The sequence below is a fragment of the Pelophylax lessonae genome, assembly GCF_965119305.1.
Source record: "Pelophylax lessonae genome assembly, chromosome: 3".
Taxonomy (NCBI): Eukaryota; Metazoa; Chordata; class Amphibia; order Anura; family Ranidae; genus Pelophylax; species Pelophylax lessonae.
The window spans coordinates 679,819,625-679,842,863 of record NC_138770.1 but is presented as its reverse complement, the minus strand read 5'-3'; the positions used below and the strand labels follow the sequence as shown (position 1 = coordinate 679,842,863).

General features: G+C 41.5%; 1 protein-coding gene across 2 annotated transcripts in view; it reads right to left on the bottom strand.

The window, feature by feature from the left end:
• Positions 1-23,239, bottom strand: part of LOC309549185 (ALK tyrosine kinase receptor-like) — a 1,241,121-nt gene that overhangs the window by 152,296 nt on the left and 1,065,586 nt on the right. For both annotated transcript variants that reach the window (XM_082249296.1, XM_082249297.1), the window contains one exon: positions 14,084-14,215. In XM_082249296.1, the coding sequence (XP_082105422.1) occupies positions 14,084-14,215 (132 nt within the window). The remainder of the gene's footprint in view (positions 1-14,083; positions 14,216-23,239) is intronic.

Below are 23,239 nucleotides of genomic sequence, written 5' to 3'. Positions count from 1 at the left end.
AATTTACCACACCTGCTCCTCATTCACACCTGAGACCTTGTAACACTAACGAGTCACATGACACCGGAGAGGGAAAATGGCTAATTGGGCCAATTTGGACATTGTCACTTAGGGGTGTACTTTCTTTTGTTGCCAGCAGTGTAGACATTATTGGCTGTGTGTTGAGTTATGTTGAGGGGACAGTAAATTTACACTGTTATACAAGCTGTACACTCACTACTTTACATTGTAGCAAAGTGTCATTTCTTCAGTGTTGTCACATGAAAAGATAGAATAAAATATTTACAAAAATGTGAGGGGTGTATTTACTTTTGTGAGATACTGTATATATATATATATATACATACATATATATTTTTTTTTTTTTTTTTTTTGCAGAATGTTGTGCTCTAGTTTTTTCCCCTTTTACCTAATACAATAGTTAGCACTGCAGCCTGCCAACACTGGGTTTAGGTTTTCCCAGGCACTCAATTTATGAATTGGCTTTTATGTTCTTTCTGTGTTTTGAGGATTTCCCATTTTGAGGATGTCTGTGACAAGGATCCTCATGGGCGGGGATGATGAAATAGTGCATTGTCTGTACAGCACTGCAGACTATGCCAGTGATATACAGTATAGAATAATTTGTTATTTTTATTTATTTATTTTTTTTGCAGAGACTTGTGCTTTGTGCTCTAGTTTTGTCTCCTATTTCCTAATATATTAGTTAGCACTGCACTGCTCCGCAGAGGGACCCTTTCACAAGTTCTGCAGTGGGCCCCCTTCCTGCCATCTTGGGGCCTCCTCACGTTGGTGGAATGCCAGGGCCCGGTCGCAAGTGTGACCTTTGCAATCCTAAAAGTTCACCCACTGGTGTCAGTAGTTTTTATTTTTTTGGTATTTTAATTGTATTATTTTTTATCATTTTATTTTTTTTTTTTTTAAATGTCACTGACTATGACTCTGTCCATTCAGAAAAGGCAGGAATTACATATTTACCGACCTCTTCCTGATTCTCTATTGTGACACATCCCCTGCAGCAGCCGGCAGGAGAGGGAAGGAAGCACAGTGTGGCGGGGGGCAGCACAGTAAGGGGGGGACCAGGCAAGCACACAGAGGCCCAGAGACAACAGAACACAAGTGAACTGGATAGGAGGAGAGGCGGGGGCAGCATACAGAGGAACCAATCTCCTCCATTTTCCTCCTGCAGCTACAGGAGGAAAAAGGAGGACAGTGATTTCTCTACATGCTGCCCCCACTGCCCCTCCTATGCAGGTATACAGGGGAGCCACACAGGCCCCCTGGAGCATGGGGCCCGGTTGCAACTGCAATCCCTGTAGTTACGCCCCTGATTTCATGCAAACTATCCCAATCCAACTACCATCCAAGTTTTTCTCCACCTATAAGGCTTTATACACTAAATTTCTTTGGAGTAACAAACACCCACAAATTTGAAAGGATCTGTTGACTCTTCCCAAAAACAACGGAGGTATAGGACTCCCGGATATTCTTAAATACCACAGAGCAACACCGGGCCCACTGACACCGCTCCGCCTCAACCCAGACTTCGCCCCGGGGATGTCAAAGCACTTTCTGACTTTGTCTTGGCCACACAAACACGTTCTGGCGAAACATTTCTTCCTCCGAACTACCTTCTTGACCCGCGACCAATTATCCCTTCAGATGCTAGACCACGCTTTTCCGCTATGGACTTATCTTCAAGTCCATCATTTCTTCTCAAGTGCAAATATTAAAAACCTCTGGTCACGTAAACTCACACCATTTGAATCCATTTGCTCAGAAAACTCTCCTCAAAAGCACGTAATCTCTAACATATACCCCCTTCTATTTACTAAACAACACACGGCAACCAAGACCTGTCAAACTTGGGAACGGGAATTATCCCTAGACCTTATGAATAATCAATGGGGCAGTATGTTCAAAACTATCCTCAAAGGCTCTTCTAATGTCTCAGCCCAGGAAAACTGCTATAAGGTGCTCACAAGATGGTATTGAATCCCGACTCTTCTCCACAAATTCAATACGGCCATCTCCAATCTTTACTGGTGATGCAATGCAGAACCAGGCTCCCTAGTCCACATCTGGTGGTCCTGCCCTACAATTCAATTGTTCTGGAAGAGAAATTCACAATACTCTCCCTAAAATCTCTCACTTTCCATTGGAATACTCTCCAGCACAATATCTACTACACCACTCCTCAACAATTGCTAGCACTTATTTTAAATCTCTAACCATGCATATGGTTAACGCGACCAAAATGGCCATCCCAGTCCTCTGGGGTAAAACCCAAGCTCCTTCCATTAAGGAGTGGTTTCGAAGAGTGGACAAGATAGCTGAGATGGAAGAAATCTCTCACTTCCCATTGGAATACTCTCCAGCACAATATCTACAAAATGGCCATCCTAGTCCTCTGGGGTAAAACCCGACCTCCTTCTATTAAGGAGTGGTTTCAAAGAGTGGACAAGATAGCTGAGATGGAAGAAAGCTCTCACTTCCCATGTGAATACTCTCCAGCACAATATCTACTACACCACTCCTCAACAATTGCTAGCACTTATTTTAAATCTCTAACCATGCATATGGTTAACGTGGCAAAAATGGCCATCCCAGTCCTCTGGGGTAAAACCCGAGCTCCTTCCATTAAGAAGGGGTTTCGAAGAGTGGACAAGATAGCTGAGATGGAAGAACTCATAGCCACTTCAAATGACAACATTTCTAAACACTTGGTTTGGTTGGTACCAATTCAAAACCACCACGGAATTTACACGGATCATGGATCCTAAACATTAAGGCAAGAACGTGACACCTGAAATACCTTCTGATCCTCTATCGATCTACATTCCCTAACTTGCACCCTGATTGTCCTGGGGAGTAATGGGGTGAATGAGGGTCACAAGTCCAGGGTATGATGGAGGCTTTGCCCTCCCTCCCTTGAATTGCCTCACCCCTTTTCTCCAACATTCTCAGGTTCTAGTATCCAACTCCCCCCTACCCTTCTAATCACCCTCCTCTCCGCAGGCGCTCCCTTAACACGCTTAGCAACGACATTGCCTACACCAATACTTTGGCAAGAGGAGGCAGCTGGCTTTCTGCTCAACTAACAACTATTGTTCTACCTTAGTTGTCAGGGGGACAAGCCATGTTTGACTCACCTCTCTTCTAATTCCTTGTTGATGTGTCCCCAATTACTTTCCATGGGAATTAGCCCTACCAAGTCATTTATCTCATAGGGTTTCACATCTTTACCGGGTGCTATCAAACCTGTGTTGGCTAGCCCTTTCCCCCTGACATTGAAACCAAACCTTTCATCAGACTTCACTCCTTTCTCATATGAACGTTCAGGCCTAGAAGATCACCTTGCATACTACAAACTAGGGATCGACCGATTATCGGCAAAGCCGATATATCGAGGGCCGATATGCACTTTCCCCAGATATATCGGAATCGCCCCCTGAGGTTACCGATATTGCCGATATTTCGGGAAAGTGCTCGTACCGGAGTGATGTCTGCGGCTAGAGGCATCACCACGGTACCGGCGTCCATAGCCGACGGTCGGCTGTCTTGTAATGACAACCAATGCGGCTGAGAAGCCATTCAGCTGTCATTACAAGGAGCGAGAGGGGACATCCCCCCCCCCGCCACCTTCCGCAGCTTGCCCGGGTCTCCCATCCCACCGGAAGACCCGGCATCCTACCTGCATGGCTGCCCAAGACCCGATCAAAGCCGCATTCGGCTCTGATCGGGTCTCCGTGTAAAAACCCGGAAGTGATGTCATGACATCACTTCCGGGTACTCGGCACCAAAATTTTAAAAAAGGACTTGGCGTTTTGAATGCTGTCTTGCTGTCTTTTACACCCCCAGATCCCTCCTCAAGAGTACCTGTGTAAAAGAAAAAAAAATAAAACATTTTTTTTTTTAAATGTCCGAAAATATTGGCAGATATCGGCCGATACCGATATGCGATGACCAAAATATCGTTATCGGCAACAAAAAAATGATATCGGTCGATCACTACTACAAACACCATTTCGCTCATGCGATTATCTTCAAGGGACTGATATTCGTCTTTATGGCACGCCAGGCCATGTTTTTGTTTGTTTCTGTTTGTATCATTTTGACTCTTTTTAACCATAGTGTTGTAACATACATGTTCATTATATAAACCATGCTGGAATAAAACCCAATAAAGTATTTTGAAAGAAAATAATAATAATAATGTACGCGGTTGCAATGGGGATTATGTAACATGTCAGAAGTAAACAAATACGGGTCATTAAAAAAAAAAAAAATATTGCTTTTGCTTCTTTTTTTTTTTTTCTTCTTCTCGCCGATTCTGCACTTACATTCATTTTCGTGAGCTGCTAATTTTTTCGCTCTCAGCGACATTCCATTATCGACAAGCTGCAACAATCTTTCCAGTTCAGTTTCCAATCAGCGGCGTCGGGCCGCCAAGAGTAATTGTCACTTAAACTGCGGAGAGTTCTTATTGAGTTCTGACTCCGTTTCTCTGAGAGGAGCGAGAAAATTATTAATGACTCCCGCCTGTTTAATATCCATTCCCGCGGAGGAAGCCGCCGGCTGCGGCACCCCGGTTCTTGTCAACCGAGTGCCAAACGTGTATTAATTGCCTTGAACTTGGGTAAATGGAGACGGTGAAAGGGCCAGCACTTCTGCAACAACTAATAATTAAAAGTAATATTTCACCGCCGTTGCAGTACGCAGCCGCAGAAACGATTGGTCAACACAAAAGCAAAATAAAAATTCTATTTACAGGCAAATCTCAGCTCGAAAAAAAAAATGACCATCGGCCTAAACTCTGCAGTTCATAAAGACATCTATTTACCCACTTGAAAGCCAGGCCTATTGTGACACTTTTTATTTACATTTAAAAATCTGTATTTTTCGTGAGCAAATTACTTAGAACCCCCAAACAGACATATATATTTTTTGTAGAGGCCCTAGAGAATAAAATTGCAATTTTTTATGTCACACGGTATTTGCGCAGCGGTTTTTTAAACACATTTTTATTTGGAAAAAAATACATTATTTTCATTATTTTTAATGCAAACAAAAACACAATATAATATCAATTTTTTTATGGTTAAATATAAAAAGAGGATGTTAGGCCAAGTAAACAGATACCAAACATGTCACGTTTGTGGAACTGTGACAAACTATATTTAAAATCTCCATAAGCGATACTTTAAAAATTTAGATTTAGAAAATTATCTAGAACCCCCAAACATTAGAAATATTTTTGTTTAGCAGAGGCCCTAGAGAATAAAATGGTGCAATTTTTTTCGTCACACAGTATTTGCGCAGCCGTTTTTCTAACACATTTTTATTTGGAAAAAATACCTAATTTTCATTATTTTTAAATGCATAAAAACAAAATAGAATATCCATTTTTTTTGGTAAAATATAAAAAGAGGATATTAGGCTGAGTAAACAGATACCAAACATGTCCTGTTTGTGGAACGGCAACAAACTACGATATTTAAAAATCTCCATAGGCAACATTTTAAAAATGTAGATTTAGAAAATTACCTGGAACCCCCAAACATTAGCAATATTTTTGTTTAGCAGAGGTCCTAGAGAATAAAATGGTGGTCGTTTCAATTTCTTATGTCACACGGTATTCGCCCAGGGATTTTTCAAAAAAAATTTTTTGGGGAAAAAATACATAATTTTCATTATTTTTTAATGCAAAAAAAAAAAACACAATATTTTTTTTTTTTTTGTAAAATATAAAAAGATGATGCTATGCCGAGTAAACAGATACCAAACATGTCACGTTTGTGGAACGGCGACAAACTACGATATTTAAAAATCTCTGCAGGCGACACTTTAAAAATTTAGATTTAGAAAATTACCTAGAACTCCCCAAACATTAGAAATATTTTTGTTTAGCAGAGGCCCTAGAGAATAAAATGGTGCAATTTTTGTATTTCAATCAGTATTTTGCCAATTTTCAAACCCATTTTTTTTTTTTTTTTAAATACATTATTTTCATTATTTTTTAATGCAAAACAACACAATATAATATCCATTTTTTTTGGTAAAATATCAAAAGATCATGTAACGCTGAATACACAGATACCAAACATGTCACGTTCGTGGAACGGCAACAAACTACGATATTTGAAAATCTCCATAGGGGACATTTTAAAAATTTAGATTTAGAAAATTACCTAGAACCCCCAAACATTAGAAATATTTTTGTTTAGCAGAGGTCGTAGAGAATAAAATGGTGCAATTTTTGTATTTGCGCAGTCATTTTTCAAACCCATTTAAAAAAAAAAATACATTATTTTCATTATTTTTTAATGCAAAAAAACACAAAATAATATCCATTTTTTTCACGTTTGTGGAACAGCGACAAACTACGATACTTAAAAATCTACGCAGGCGACACTTTAAAAATTTAGATTTAGAAAATTACCTAGAACTCCCCAAACATTAGAAATATTTTTGTTTAGCAGAGGTCGTAGAGAATAAAATGGTGCAATTTTTGTATTTCACACGGTATTTGCGCAGCCATTTTTCAAACCCATTTTAAAAAAAAAATACATTATTTTCATTATTTTTTAATGCAAACAAACACAAAATAATATCCATTTTTTTCACGTTTGTGGAACGGCGACAAACTACGATATTTAAAAATCTCTATAGGCGACATTTTAAAAATTTAGATTTCGAAAATTACCTGGAACCCCCAAACATTAGAAATATTTTTATTTAACAGAGGCCCTAGAGAATAAAATGGTGGTTGTTGCAATTTCTATTACACGGTATTCGCTCAGCGGTTTTTCAAACACATTTTTTTGGGGAAAAAATACATAATTTTCATTATTTTTTAATGCAAAAAAAAAACAATATAATATAAATTTTTTGGTAAAATACAAAAAGATCATGTAACACTGAGTACACAGATACCAAACATGTCACGTTTGTGGAAAGGCGACAAACTACGATACTTAAAAATCTCCGCAGGGGACACTTTAAAAATTTAGATTTTGAAAATTACCTGGAACCCCCAAACATTAGAAATATTTTTGTTTAGCAGAGGCCGTAGAGAATACGATGGTGCAATTTTTGTATTTCATACGGTATTTGTGCAGCCGTTTTTCAAACCCATTTTGTTTTTTAAAAATACATTATTTTCAGAACAAAATGGTGGTCGTTACAATTTATTATGTCACACGGTATTCGCCCAGCAGTTTTTCAAAACATTTTTTTTGGGGGGGAAAAAATACATAATTTTCATTTATTTAAAAAAAAACAAAAAACAATATAATATCCATATAATATAAACATGTCACGTTTGTGGAAAGGCGACAAACTACGATTTTTAAAAATCTCCATAAGCGACACTTTAAAAACTTTAGATTTAGAAAATTACCTAGCACCCCCCAAACATTAGAAATATCTTTGTTTAGCAGAGGCCCTAGAGAATAAAAATGGAGGTCGTTGCAATTTTTTATGTCACACGGTATTCGCCCAGCGTTTTTTTTTTTTTTTTTCCAAATGCATTTTGTTTTGGGAAAAAATACATAATTTTCATTATTTTTTAATGCTAAAAAAAAATACTGTATTTTCTGACGTATAAGACTACTTTTGAACCTCAAAAAAATCCCCCAAAATTGGGGGGTCGTCTTATACGCCGAGTATAATATCTCCAAGGTAACCTAAGTATAAGTATTACCGGTAGATGTAATCTCTCAAGACGCTGGCTGTGTGGAAATCCTGTACCGGTATACCGTATGTACCGGAGAGCGATGTATTCTATTATTGAATGCAAAGCATGCTCGGATTGGCGGAGTAACATCAGCCCGCCTCTCTGACTCTGCCAATCCGAGCAGGCTTTGCATTCAATAATAGAATACATAGCTCACTGTGATTGGCTCAGCGCTGTATACTGTATGTAGCCGAAGCTACGGTACATTCGGTATACCGTTACAGGATTCCCGCACAGCCAGCGTTTTGAGATTACATCTACCGGTAATACTTAGGGTACCTTGGAGATATTATGAGAGATTACATGTAATACAGTACTTGGGGTACCTTGGAGATCTATGAGAAATCTGAAGTTTTTCAATGGTGTTGCCTTGCTTCGGAAGGGGGGGTAGTCTTATACGGCGAGTATAGCCCAAAACCTGTTTTAACTTGAAAATTAGGGGGGGTCGTCTTATACGGCGAGTATAGCCCAAAACCTGTTTTAACTTGAAAATTAGGGGGGTCGTCTTATACGCCCAGTCGTCTTATACACCGGAAAATACGGTATATAATATCCATTTTTTTGGTAAAATATTAAAAAATCAGGCCAAGTACACAGATACCAAACATGTCACGTTTGTGGAACGGCGACAAAGGCCCTACAGAATAAAATGGTGGTCTTTGCAATTTTTGTATGTCACACGGTATTTGCGCAGCCGTTTTTATTTTCATGATTTTTTAATGCAAAATAACACAATATAATACCCAATTTTTTGGTAAAACATAAAAGAGGATGTTATGTCGAGTAAATAGATACCTAACATGTCACGCTTGTGAAATGGTGACAAACTACGATACGAAAAATCTCCATAGGTGACGCTTTAAACATTTTTACAGGTTACCAGTCAGTATTTTTTGCTAGAAAATTACTTAGATGTTGGAATGGGCTTTATGTTTGAGTCGAACTTACGCTGAACACACAAACACCCAGGGCGCTCGGAGGGAAGATCGCCCGCCGACAAGTGCCCCATAATGCACTGAGCAATTGCAGTTCATTAAGTGCTTGTGATTGGCCAAAGCATGCACCTGACCTGTATGCTTTGGCCAATCACAGCACAATGTCCTGTCAGAGCCATGACTGGCCAAAGGCAGGGTGCCTTTAGCCAATCATGGCTCAGGGGCTAAGTCCACGCCCCACATTATATAAGGCTTCTGGTTACAAGCCAGCCGTGTGTAGTGTGTTAGGAGTGGGGATTAGGCAGGTAGTTAGTGCATTGTGCTGTCAGTTGGTTTAGTGCAGTCAGTGCAGTGTAGTACTGTGCTGAATCATGTGTAACATAGTGTAGTACTGCGCTGTGATTCTTGTGTAACACAGTGTAGTGGTATGACTGAAGTGTTGGTGTATACAACACATCTGTCACCCAACAGATCCCATTTTTTTTTTCACTGATACAGTACATATATATATTTTTTTTCCCTTTTCATTTTTTTTTTGTTTTTTGTTTTTGCAGCATCAGGTTCTGCTGCTGCAATATTAGTACTCCGCCTCGTGTGTTGCAGGTGCTTTTCCTTCTACGACAGCAGTGATTTTTTTTTTCGTGGCACAGCAGTACTAATAATATTTAGGGCATAATTGCTGTCCCCCTTCTGTATCGCAGGTGTTTTCCCTGCTGCGTCAGCAGTGATTTTTTTTTTCGTGGCACAGCAGCACTAATCATTTTTAAGGCACAATTGTTGTCCCCCTTCTGCGTTGCAGGTGCTATTCCTTCTGCTTCAGCAGTATTTCTTTTTGTGGCACAGCAGCACTAATAATATTTAGAGCATAATTGCTGTCCCCCCTTCTGCATCACAGGTGCTATTCCTTCTGCGCCTGAAGTGTTTTTATTTTTTAGTGGCACAGCAGCACTTATAATATTTAATGCAAAATTGCTGTCCCACCCTCTGCGTCACAGGTGCTATTCCTTCTGCGTCAGCAGGCGTCTTATTTCTTTTTGTGGTGCAGCGCTAATTTTATTTATGGCATAATTGCTGTCCCCCCTTCTGCGTTGCAGGTGCTGTTACTTCTGCATCAGCGGGGGTTTTCTTTTTTTTGTGGCACAGCAGCACTAATAATATTTAGGGTATAATTGCTGTCCCCCCTTCTGCGTCGCAAGTGCTATTCCTTCTGCTTCAGCAGGCATTTTATTTTTTTTTTTGTGGAGCAGCAGCACTAATATTGTTTAGGGCATAACTGCTGTCCCCCCTTCTGCGTTGCAGTTGCTATTCCTTCTACGTCAGCAGGGGTTTTCTTTTTTTTTGTGGTACATCATAACTAATAATATTTGGGGCATATTTGCTGTACCCCCTTCTGCGTCGCAGATGCTATTCCTTCTGCTTCAGCATGGGTTTTTTTTTTTTGGCTTTATTATATTTTTCTTTATAAAAAAAAAAAACTATAATAAAACAGTTTATAATGCACCAAGCACAAAGGTTTTGCACCAAGCACCATATTCCATTCCCACACTCTACAGTAAAAAGTTAAATAAATCCCCCCCAAAAAATCCCCCCCAAAAAATCCCCATCATGTTCTAAAGGCCAACTAGGAGAGGCAGACACTCACAGACCACTAAAAGAGGGCAAGCACCCTCTGTGTCCCCAGTGAAAAGTGGTGGTCGTGGACATGGTGCATCCTCTGCGGGCGGGGCACTCTGTTCCTTTTTTTCTGGTGAGCCACACCATGTAGAAGAGTTGGTGGAGTGGATAACTAAGCCGTCCTCATCCTCCCCGTCCTCTGTCACTCAGGCTCATACTAGTTTGCCTTCCACCGCAGCTGTCAAAGTAGCCTATTCCACAAGCTTCTTGTCCACAGCTACTCCTTCCATAGCACCTCTTTTATGCACAAATGAGTCAACTGAATTATTAGATCATAGTGTCAGTTACATGATGCAGGAGCATGCGTAGCAATTTGAATGCTCTTTGGTTCCCAGGTTGAGGAAGGGGATAACGTGAGCTTAGAGAGAGGGGTGCCAATGATGGACAAAAAATTAGCAGTCATGTTTCCCCAGTTTAATCCAGTGACGGGGAGGGAAGGGATGATGAGGTCACTGACTGCCCTTGGGTGCCTAAGAGAATAGAGGAGGGAAGTGAGTGAGGAGGAGGAACAACTCCAACAAGGCAGGATGTCCTACAGGAGCTGGCTTAAGGGCAGTGACCCTATTGCATCACACCGCAGAGCTCCACAGGTGCAGGGCACTGCTAACTCCCCTCTGACTTCCAAAAGTTCATTGGTGTGGGCTTTTTTCAACACATGTGCAGCAGATCACAGCGTTGCTGTTTGCAATCTCTGTCTGAAGTGGGTCAAGCGTGGCCAGAACACCAGCTGCTTGGGCACCACATGCTTGACAAGACATATGATGACCTGCCGATGACCTGCCATGCAGTTCATTTGAAACAGCACCTGAAAGAAACACATCATAATAAAATACAGACTTTTCCTTGGTCCTCATCTGTGATCTCTAACTCTACTATACCTCAAGTCTTCTCAAAATCTGCACTGAGAGGGATGATGGTATAGCAATGGGTGCCACATGTACTTGAACCCGATCTGCTAGCAGTACACCAACTGTTGATTTCATCACCAGGCCAATTTCGCTACCCCAGTTGCTGAACCGTAAAAAAAAATACTGTCCCATCCATATAAATGCTTAACATCTAAATGCTAGCTTGGCCAAATTGCTAGCACTACCACTGCTGCCTTTTCACCTGGTAGACTCTGCCCCCTTTTGTGAATTTTCAGAATGTGCTGTACCACAGTGGCAGGTTCCAAAAAAAATTTATTTAAACATAAGGCCATTCCAGCTCTGTACCATCATGTGGAAGGCAATGTTTTGGCCTCGTTGGACAGAGCGATCAGCAGCAAGGTTCATATTACTGCTGACTCATGGTCCAGCAGGTATGGTTAGGGACGTTACATTTCCTTCACGGCGCACTGGGTAACTCTGCTGGCAGCTGGGAAGGATGCAGGACAGGGTTCAGTGCTGGAGCTTGTTCCGCCACCACGCCTCCAAACAGCTGGCGGTGATTCTGCCACATCTGTCTGCTCCACCCACTTCTCTTCTTCTTCCTCTATGGCCTCTTCTGTTGAATTGTCCTATGAAGCAGCAGCGCTCCCTAAGCATTTAAGGGGCTATACAACCAGTCAGGCTAAAAGATGCCATGCAGTGCTTCAGTTGGTTTGTCTAGGGGACAGGAGCCACACCGGGGCAGAGAATCTGTCAGCTCTGCAGGGACAGGCTCAGAGGTGGTTGACGCCACCGCAGCTTGAGCCAGGAATGGTTGTATGCGACAATGGCACCAACCTTCTTCCACCCTTCGACAGAGACACTTGACACATGTTCTATGCTTGGCACGTCCTGAATTTGGTTGTGCAGCATTTCTTGAACAGGTACCTGGGCTTACAAGATCTTCTGAGGCAGGCCAGAAAAGTTTGTGGTGAACAAGCATGACTTTACATGTGAAACGCGTCTACCTTTTTTGTATCCTGTATTGACTGTGCATTGATTTAATAAAGAAGCATCATTATATCTGTTGGAGTGCGGCCATTTTCATTGGTATTGGCAGTCATACAATGGCAGTGCTCAGTTGGCTGACATTCAACGGGAATTCAACCTGCCCACCAATCGCCTCATTTGTGACATGCCCACCAGGTGGAACTCAACATTGGCAATGCTGCAGTGGCTGCACAGGTAGCAGAGGGCCATCAATGAGTACCTGTGTGACTATGGCACAAGGACAGGCTCAGGGGAACCTGGCTTCTTTCCGCCATGCCAGTGGCTGCTGATAAAGGATGTATGCACTGTCTTGTCACTATTTGATGAGGCCACAAGGATTATGAGCCACAATGATGCATGCATCAGTGACACTCTCCCTCTAGTCTTCCTGCTGGAGCACACGCTTTCCTTTACTTGCAAGACCCCTTTATGCAGATACCATTCTTGTCGGACCGCAAAACACACAGGAGGAAGAGGAGGAGGATTGTGGCAGCATGGATGTACAGGATAACATACAGCAGTCTTCAAGGTAAGGTTTTCATTCCCCAGAAACCCCAAGAGCTGTACATGGCTGGGGAGAGGTTGCCCCTGACAATGTCATCCTTAGTGACCCAGAGGACTCAGAATATCATGCCTCCTCAAACTTAGGCTGCATGGGCTCACTGATTCTGCAAAGCCTGCAAAATTACCTGAGGATTGGTGGAATCAAGGAGAGGGATCATTACTGGTTGGCAACCTTTCTTAATCCATGTTACAAGGGTGACATTGCAGAGCTTATCCTGCCTTCGCAGAGGGAGCAGAGGATGAAACATCTTGAGGGTGTCTTGAAGAAAAATTTGTGGAGGCCAGTAGGATGGTGAGCCGCAACGGTGCATGCATCAGTGGCACTCTCCCTCTTTATCACCTCTCCAGACAATGGGAGGTTACCATTTCCTGGACAACGTGTTTCTGAGGATTCGTTAGGTCAAAGGAGGCGAGTTGGAGAAGATGGCCGGCTGACCGATGCATTTAAACAATTTTTTAGTCCTCAGCGCCCAGAGCTGTTAGGTTTAAGCAACCATCGGCAGCATTTGCATCATGTGGTGCAGGATTATCTAGGGGCAAGTGCATACTTGGGAGACCTTTCCAGCTGAGAATCCACTGGGTTACTGAGTCCTGAGGATGGACCACTGGCAGGAACTTGCTGAATATGCAATCGAGCTACTGGCCTGTCCTGCTTCCAGTCTGCTTTCCGAACGGACATTCAGTGCTGCTGGAGGTTTTGTGACGGATGAAAGAGTGCATCTATCTACAGACTCTGTTGACCGGCTGACATTTATCAAAATTATTCAGTCTTGGATCAACAGCAGCTATCAAGCCCCTGATGCTGATGTAACTTATTGAATTTTGCTAGCACATATCCCCCCAAATACCTTCTCCTAGCATTAATCCCCCAAAAGACTCTCTTCTAGCACTAATCCCCCAAATACGCTCTCCTAGAACTAATCCCCCCAACCATCCCTACTAGCATAAATCTCCCCTCCCAAATCCTCCTTCGTAACAGAAATACATCCTCCTAGTACCAATTCCCCCTCCTCTAAATCCCCCCTTTCTAGCACAACCCCCCTCAAATCTCCATTGAACCAAGGGCAGCAGCTCCTCCTGCCCACTCCTTGCCCCGGCCCGTGGCACCCCAACATGCCTTGCTAACGTGTGGGATTTTTTACGTACAGCCATTTAAAATGAGTGGGAAATCACTGAATTGCGCGTGTGCCATCACACCTGCACAGGTGTACACAGAGCTTTAGAGCCACAACCTGGAGGTGGAGAATGCAGCTAGATAAGAGGCAGGACTTTACCTTAAATATATATGTTGCTCCTCCCCCTCCACCGCCTCCTCCCGCCCATTCATTCACACTTCCGTTAACTCTGATCTCCTCTTCGATCACATTATTTTCGCCGATACAAACCATTTTTAGTATCGGATCAGCCTGTAAAAAAAAAAAAAAGTTTGAGGGTTAGCAAGTAAAAAAAAAAAAAAACACCAAATACTTTTTCCAAACTCCTTTCCTCCCCCCCATCAGCGCCCACATTCACACACTTCACACTCAGCGCCCACATTCACACACTTCACACACTGCTACAACACAGGGCACAACTCTTATAAAAGATACAAAATAACCACATAAAGGATACAAATCTCTCATTGAATTCTAGTGATGTTTCCAAACTTTAGACCCCGTCGAACAGTTGCGTTCTTGCGCGCATTCCCAAAATGCATAAAAAATGAGTGTCATGCTTGCGGTGCCAAAAAATTCTTAATTTTAGTGCACTTTTTAAAAAAAAACGCACATGGCTATATGCCTAGAAAAAAGCAGGAGCTTCCGTGGCGCGTTGGTTGTGCAAATGCGCGTTCCTGCTCTCCCTAGTGTGAAAGTCTATGTATCCTTTAGAAATGATCTTCTTTTATTTGCACCTCTTTGGTCTGTTAATCATTTGACCTCTGGAAGGTTTTACCCCCTTCATGATGAGGGCATTTACTTTAACTGGAAATTATGCGGTCATGCAAACCCAAACCCAAATTTGTATCATTGTTTTTTTCACACAAATAGAGTTTGTTTGTTTTTTGGTGGTATTTAACCACTTCTGGACTGGAAGAAGATTTCCCCCCCTTAATGACCAGGCCATATTTTGCGATTCGGCACTGCGTTATTTTAACGGACGGAATTGCGCGGTCGTGCGACGCTGTACCCAAATAAAATTGATGTCCTTTTTTCCCCACAAATAGAGCTTTCTTTTGGTGGTATTAGATCAACTCTGTAATTTTTATTTAAACAAAAAAAGAGCGTCAATTCTAAAAAAAAAAAACAATATTTTTCACATTCTTCTATATGACATTCCCCAAAAAAAAAAAAAAAAAAATCTAAAAATCTAAAATTTTTTAACATTTTATGCCAATTTGTTTTCTGCTACATATTTTTGGTAAAAAAAAATCGCAATAAGCGTATTTTGATTGTTTTGCGCAAAAGTTATTGCGTCTATATACTAGCGGAACGATTTATGTAATTTTTATTGTTTTTTTTTATACTATTAATGGCAGCGATCAGCGATTTTTAGTGGGACTGCGACATTGCGGCGGACAGATCGGACTCCTAACTGACATTTTTGACACTTTTGGGGGGACCAGTGACATTACTACAGTAATCACTGCTAGAAATATGCACTGTTACTGTAATAATGACACTGGCAGGGAAGGGGTTAACACAGTGGGTGATCAAGAGGTTGAATGTGTACCTAGGGAAGTGATTCTAACTGTATGGGGACGGGGCTTGTGAAATGACCATAGAGACCTGTGATCCTATATAGAAGGATCACAGGAGCTCTGTGATCATTCCAGAGAGAGGAACGGTCAGCTGTGTTTACAACATCCGACTTTTCTTCGTTCTCAGCGGGGAGCGATCGCGGGTGTCAGGCGGCAATCGGAGCTGCCTGCCCCGTGCATCGGAGTCCACACTGCCGAGTGGGGGCAGGAGCACGCCGGTGGTGGCGCATGCTCACCCCCTAGCTGCAGGCGCGCCACCGACGTAGACCTATGTCGTTTCACGCAGGGACAGCCTGCCACAGTAAATCTGCGGTGGGTGGTCTGGAACCAGTTAATCACCACTGGATTTTTTTTTTTTTTTTATTGTCACTCGGCTATCTACGCATTTCAAGATGCAGTCCTTACTCAAGTCATCAATCTTGGTTTAAAGGTTTTCTATTGGCACACAGATTTACAGTGCCTGAAAAGTATTCATACCCCTTGGAATTTTCCACATTTTGTCAAGTTACAACCAAAAACCTAAATGTATTTTATTGGAATTTTATGTGATAGAGCAGAGATCCTCAAACTACGGCCCTACAGGTGTTGTGGAAATACACGTCCAATGAGGCATTGTAAAACTCACAGAGGCATGATGGAAATTGTAGTTCCTGAACAACTGGAGGGCCATAGTTTGAAGACCCCTGTCATAGACCAACACAAAGTGGCACAATTGTGAAGTGGAAGGAAAATGATATATGATACAAATAAATCTGTGAAAAGTGTGAAGTGCATTTGTATTCACCCCCCAGGAATCAATACTTTGTAGAACCGCCTTTCCCTGCAATTACAGCTGCAAGTCTTTTTGGGGATGTCTCTACCAGCTTTGCACATCTAGAGAGGACATTTTTGCTCATTCTTCTTTGCCGAATATCTCAAGCTCTGTCAGATTGGATGGAGAGCGTCTGTGAACAGCAATTTTCAAGTCTTGCCACAGATTCTCAATGTGATTTAGGTCTGGACTGCGACTGGGCCATTCTAACACATGAATTTACTTTGATGTAAACCATTCCATTGTAGCTCTGGCTGGATGTTTTGGGTCGTTGTCCTGCTGGAAGGTGAACCTCTGCCCCAGTCTCAAGTCTTTTGCAGACTCTAATAGGTTTTCTTCTAAGATTGCCCTGTATTTGGCTCCATCCATTTTCCAATCAACTCTGACCAGCTTCCCTGTCCCTGCTGAAGAAAAGCATCCCCATACCATGATGCTGCCACCACCATGTTTCACAGTGTGTTCAGGGTGATGTGCAGTGTTAGTTTTCCCCCACACATAGCGTTTTACTTTTAGGCCAAAAAGTTACATTTTGGTCTCATCTGAGCAGAGCTCCTTCTTCCACATGTTTGCTGTGTCCCCCACATGGCCTCTCCCAAACTGAAAATGGGACTTCTTATGGCTTTCTTTCACCAATGGCTTTCTTCTTCTCACTCTTCCATAAAGGGCAGATTTGTGGAGCGCACGACTAATAGTTGTCCTGTGGACAGATTCTCCCACCTGAGCTGTAGATCTCTGCAGCTCCTCCAGAGTTCCCATGGACCTCTTGGCTGCTTCTCTGATGAATGCTCTCCTTGCCCGGCCGGTCAGTTTAGGTGGACGGCCATGTCTTGGTAGGGTTGCAGTTGTGCCATACTCTTTCCATTTTCCCATGATGGATTGAACAGCTCTCCGTGAGATCTTCAAAGCTTGGGATATTTTTTTTATAACCTAACCCTGCTTTAACCTTCTCCACAACTTTATCCCTGATTTGTCTTGTGTGTTCCTTGGCCTCCATGATGTTCTTCGTTCACTAAGGTTCTCTAACAAACATCTGAGGGCTTCACAGAACAGCTGTATTTATGCTGTGATTAAATGACACCAGGGCTGGCCCAAGACATTGTGCTGCCTGAATTTAAGAATTAAATGCTGCCCGCCCCCGAAAAAAAAATTACGCCCACCAAAAGGCCCCCACATCCATTATTTTATATAAATATAAAATTTTGAAATAATTATATATACTGTTATCTTCTTCTATAACTCACCACCGAACCGGTCCATCAAACACCCACTGTCTGTCCTCAGTCCTCCTGTCACTCCTGTGTCTGCCACCACCCACAAAGATCCAGCCTGTCCTGCGTGAGAAGGAGCGCGCTGATGTCTGACGTCATTGCGCACACCACGATCACGCAAGGGACGTTTCCCTGGAGGAGACGCTCCACCTTCTCATACTCACATACTTGCACTACGGACGGCGGAATGAGATGGGGAAATGCCACCCGTAATGGCCCACAAACTGATGACACACAAAACCGCTGGAAAAAAATCTTGGGAGTCAATTTGCTGCCCCTCTCCAAGTTCTGCCTGGTTCCAATGGACCCAGTGGGACCCATGGTGGGGCCAGCCCTGACACACAGGTGGACTCTATTTACTAATTAGGTGACTTCTGAAGGCAATTGGTTCCATTAGAATTTAGTTAGGGGTATCAGAGTAAAGGGGGGTGAATACATATGCACGCAACACTTTTCCCAGATTTGTAAAAAAGTTTGAAAACCATTTATCATTTTCCTTCCACTTCACAATTATGGCCACTTTGTGTCGGTCTATCACATAAAAACCCAATAAAATACATTTACGTTTTTGGTTGTAACATGACAAAATGTGGAAAATGTCCAAGGGTTTGAATACTTTTTCAAGGCACTGCATTTATTTTCATGCCTTTTTGTTTTTTTGTGTTTTTTTTAACCACTTGCCGACCGCTCACTGAGCTGGTACTGCGGCAAAGAGCTCGTTATCGTCCAGCGACGTAGACCTACGTCGCTGGATCCTGCCCCCTCTCGGTGGAGCGCACGCGCCACCGGAGGCTCGCTCCCGCTGTATTCAGACACAGCGGGAGTCGGGCCAGGGGAGGAGAGGCGGTGATCACTGCCGCTCTTCCCCGATCGTCGGGGATCGAGTGAGGAAATCCGCCGGCTTGTGTAAACAAAGCGGGCAGATCTCCTATGTGACAGACAGTCAAAGATTACAGGATTCAGCATAGCTGAACCTGTGATCTGTGTCTGTGTCACACAATCCCCTCCCCCCACACACGTCAGTAAGCACCAGGCATACATTAACCCCTTGATCACTAACTAATCTCTGCCAGTGTCATTATTACAGTAACAGTGCGTATTTATAGCACTGATTACTGTAGTAATGTCACTGGTACCCCCAAAAGTGTCAAAAATGTTAGTTAGGGGTCCGATCTGTCCGCCACAATGTCGCAGTCCCGCAAAAAAAAAAAAAAAAAAACGCAGATCGCCGACATTACTAGTAAAAAAAATAAACTATAAAAATGACAAATCTTTCCCGTAGTAAATGCGATAACTTTTGCACAAACCAATCAAAATACGCTTATTGTGATTTTTGTTACCAAAAATATGTAGCAGAATACAAATTGGCCTGAAATGTTAAAAAATTTAGATTTTTACATTTTTTTTTTTGGGAATGTTGTACTGTATATCAAAATGTAAAAAAATATTGGTTTTTTTTTTTTTCAAAATTGTCACTCTTTTTTTCAAAAATTAAAAATCGCTCAGGTGATCAAATACCACCAAAAGAAAGCTCTATTTGTGGGGAAAAAAAGACATAAATTGAATTTGGGTACAGCGTCGCACGACCGCGCAATCGCCCGTTAACATAACGCAGTGCCGAATCGCAAAATATAGCCTGGTCAGGAATGGGGTAAAATCTTCCGGTCTTAAAGCGGTTAGAAATACGCTCATTGAGGATTTTTTTTGTCAAAGACATGTAGCTAAATACATTTTGGCCTAAATATATGACAAAAATTGAATATATTCAATATTTTATAACTGCCAAAGTAGAAAATGTCAATTTTTTCGCAAAATGTTTGCTGTTTTTTTATTAATATCGCAAAAAATTAAAAGCGCAGAAGTGATCAAATACCACCAAAAGGAAGCTCTGTTTGTGGGAAAAAAAGGACGTAAATTTAGTTTGGGTACGGCGTTGAATGACCGTGCAATTGTCAGGTAAAGTCGCGCAGTGCCAAGTTGCAAAAAGTGGCCTGGACGTAAAGCAGGAAAATCCTCCAGTGGTAAAGTGGTTAACCACTTGCCGACTGCTCACAGTACTGCAGCAAAGTGGCTCGATAACGTCTGGCGACGTAGTACCAGACATTCCCCTTCCCGCCGCAATGTCGCAGTCCCGCAAAAAAAAAAATCGCAGATCGCCGCCATTACTCGTTAAAAAAAAAAAAACACCAAAAATGACAGAAATCTTTCCCTTAGTTAGTAAACGCAATAACTTTTGCGCAAACCAATCAAAATATGCTTATTGCAATTTTTTTTACCAAACATAGGTAGCAGAAAACAAATTGGCCAAAATTTTTTAAAAAATTTGATTTTTACATTTTTTTGGGGAGGAATTTCATATAACAAAATGTGAAAAATATAATTTTTTCAAAATTTATGCTCTTTTTTTGTTTATAGCGCAAAAAGTAAAAATCGCACAGGTAATCAAATATCACCAAAAGAAAGCTCTGTTTGTGGGAAAAAAAAAGGACGTAAATTTCGTTTGGGTACGGCATCGCACGACCGCGCAATTGTCAGTTAAATTCGCACAGTGCCGAATCGCAAAAAGTGGCCCAGACGTAAGACAGCAAAATCCTCCGGTGGTAAAGTGGTTAAAGAAATCATGTTTGCTACAAAACAGAAAAACAAACAAATAAGTGTGATTTATTTTTCCTTCCACTTCTGTGTTTCTTTCACCTCTAAAAACAAAAGTTCTAGAAGTTCAAAAAATATTGTTGAGCATTACTGCGGTTCTCAAGTGCCTGACGCTCAGAGGCCTTCCTCCCGCCCGGGTGATCACATTACTGATGCCAGTGAAGTAGATTCACCTCTGGTACCATCACCCTTCAGTCAATCACGCTTGGAGTTCAGTGGAGAAGAAGCTAAAGGATGGAGAGTCGCTCTCCCCTTCCTAAATCCTTCACGCTAATTGAGTTTTTCAAGTGTGAATGTGGAGACGGATTTAATGACTAATGAAATGTCCTGGCTTTCAAGATCGCATAAAAAAAAAAAAAAAAGAAGAAAAAAAAAATTAAATTGTTTTATAAAGCACCTTTCCGCCGAGAAGGATATTGTAAAGCTACTGATTACAATCCAATTAGCTAGATAAACTCTTGTCCAATGGTGCAGAACCCAATTACTCCAACAGTCAATACATCTGTTCTGCAGCTACATTTCATTAAATTAATATTTCGGTTTTATTAAATGGGGCCGGAATTTGCTTGATTAAAATGTATATATCACTTTCTTCTTGTAGATAATGAAGCTGAATAAAAGAACCGACGTCAAAAAGAAAACGCTACTCTAAAACCACTTGAGCTCAGGAAGGTCTTACCTCCTTCATGATCAGGCCTTTTTTTTTTTCTAGCGCTGCGCTACTTTACCTCTGGGGTTTTTTGTTTTTTTTTTTTAAATAAGGAAAAAAAGACCAAAAATGTTGAAAAAAAAAAACCTAATAATTTTCTAATTTTTGTCATAAATAAAATCAAATTTCATTGTAAATTTAGGCCAAATGAATTATGCTACAGTGAAGCTTAATAATTACACAGAAAGAAAACGCTACTCTAAAACCACTTGGTCTTACCCCCTTCATGACCAGTTTTTTTTTTTTTTTTTAGGTGGTATTTGATCACCCCAGGGTTTTTATTTTTTTTTTATATATAGAAAAAAAGACCAAAAATTTTGAAAATAAAAAAAACTAAAAATGTTCTAGTTTTTGTTATAAAACATTACCAATAAAATCAAATTTCATTATATATTTAGGCCAAAATGTATTCTGCTACAATGAAGATGAATAAAAGAACCGACGTCAAAAAGAAAATGCTACTCTAAAATCACTTGAGCTCGGGAAGGTCTTACCTCCTTCATGAACAGGCCATTTTTTTTTCTAGCGCTGCGCTACTTTACCTGGTAAATGTGTGGTTATGCACAAATACACACAAATAAATTAAATTTACATAATTTTTTTTACACAAATAGTGCTTTTTTTCGGTGGTATTTGATCACCTCTGGGATTTTATTTTTTTGATATAAAGGAAAAAAGACCAAATAAAGTTGAAAAAAAAACCCTAAAAAATTTCTAGATTTTTGTATAAAACATTTCCAATAAAAATCAAATTTCATTATAAATTTAGGCAAAAATGTATTCTGCTACAATGAAGCTGAATAAAAGAACTAACGTCAAAAAGAAAAGTCTACTTTAAAACCACTTGAGCTCAGGAAGGTCTTACCCCCACTGTGAGACCTATAGCCTGTTGCCATGAAGTCTGTGACTCTTAAATACTCAAAGCAATGCTTTAGATGTGTATTTCATGTACTTCAATGTAGAAGACTGACAGACTGTCACTGGCAGGCTCTCCATATTGTCTGTCTATTGAGGTGTGATGTGGATTGTGTCTGTTCCATTGTTAAATGTTAATGAACAAACATATTGTTTCTGTCCAGATGGCTAGATAATTAGTTCAGGTTACTTCTATTCATGTATACTATTTCATCTGCATATGATAATGTAATCAGGCAACCCCTGACCTGTGTGTGGCAATCTGATCAGGAGGGGGAGGCCCATGCTGTATATAAATTCTGTCTGACTGTTCAATAAACGGAGATTCCAGTACAAGCTAAGTTGCTGGTAAGCTTTGTATGGGGGGCGGTTGGGAAAATCTGGTATATATGTTCATGACTGGGAGGAAGCCCTATACTGACGGAAGTCCACAAGTACAGTGTGGGTTGCGGTTCCATTACACAACCCATAAAGCAGACATGATTTGGGCAGGACCACCAGTAAAGCGGACATGATTTGGGCAAGGTAACCCGTAAAACAACTGTAATTTGGGCAAGCCAACCCATAAAGCAAACATGATTTGGGTAAGCCAACCCCGTAAAACAGACATGATTTGGGCAAGGCGAGCTGTAAAGCAGAAATGATTTGGGCAAGGCAACCCGTAAAGCGGACGTGATTTGGGCAAGTCAACCCGTAAAGCAAACGTGATTTGGGCAAGGCAACCTGTAAAGCGGACGTGATTTGGGCAAGACAACCCGTAAAGCAAACATGATTTGGGCAAGACAACCGGTAAAGCAGACGTGATTTGGGCAAGACAACCCGTGAAGCAAATGTGATTTGGGCAAGGAAACCTGTAAAGCGGACGTGATTTGGGCAAGGCAACCCATAAAGCAAACGTGATTTGGGCAAGGCAACCCGTAAAGCAAACATGATTTGGGCAAGACAACCCGTAAAGCAGACGTGATTTGGGCAAGGCAACCCGTAAAGCAGACGTGATTTGGGCAATGCAACCTGTAAAGCAAACGTGATTTGGGCAAGGCAACCTGTAAAGCAAACGTGATTTGGGCAAGACAACCCGTAAAGCAAACGTGATTTGGGCAAGGCAACCCGTAATGCAAACATGATTTGGGCAAGGCAACCTGTAAAGCGGACGTGATTTGGGTAAGACGACCCATAAAGCAGACGTGATTTGGGCAGGACAACCCGTAAAGCAGACGTGATTTGGGCAAGGCAACCCGTAAAGCAGACGTGATTTGGGCAATGCAACCTGTAAAGCAAACGTGATCTGGGCAAGGCAACCTGTAAAGCGGACGTAATTTGGGCAACGCAACTATTAAG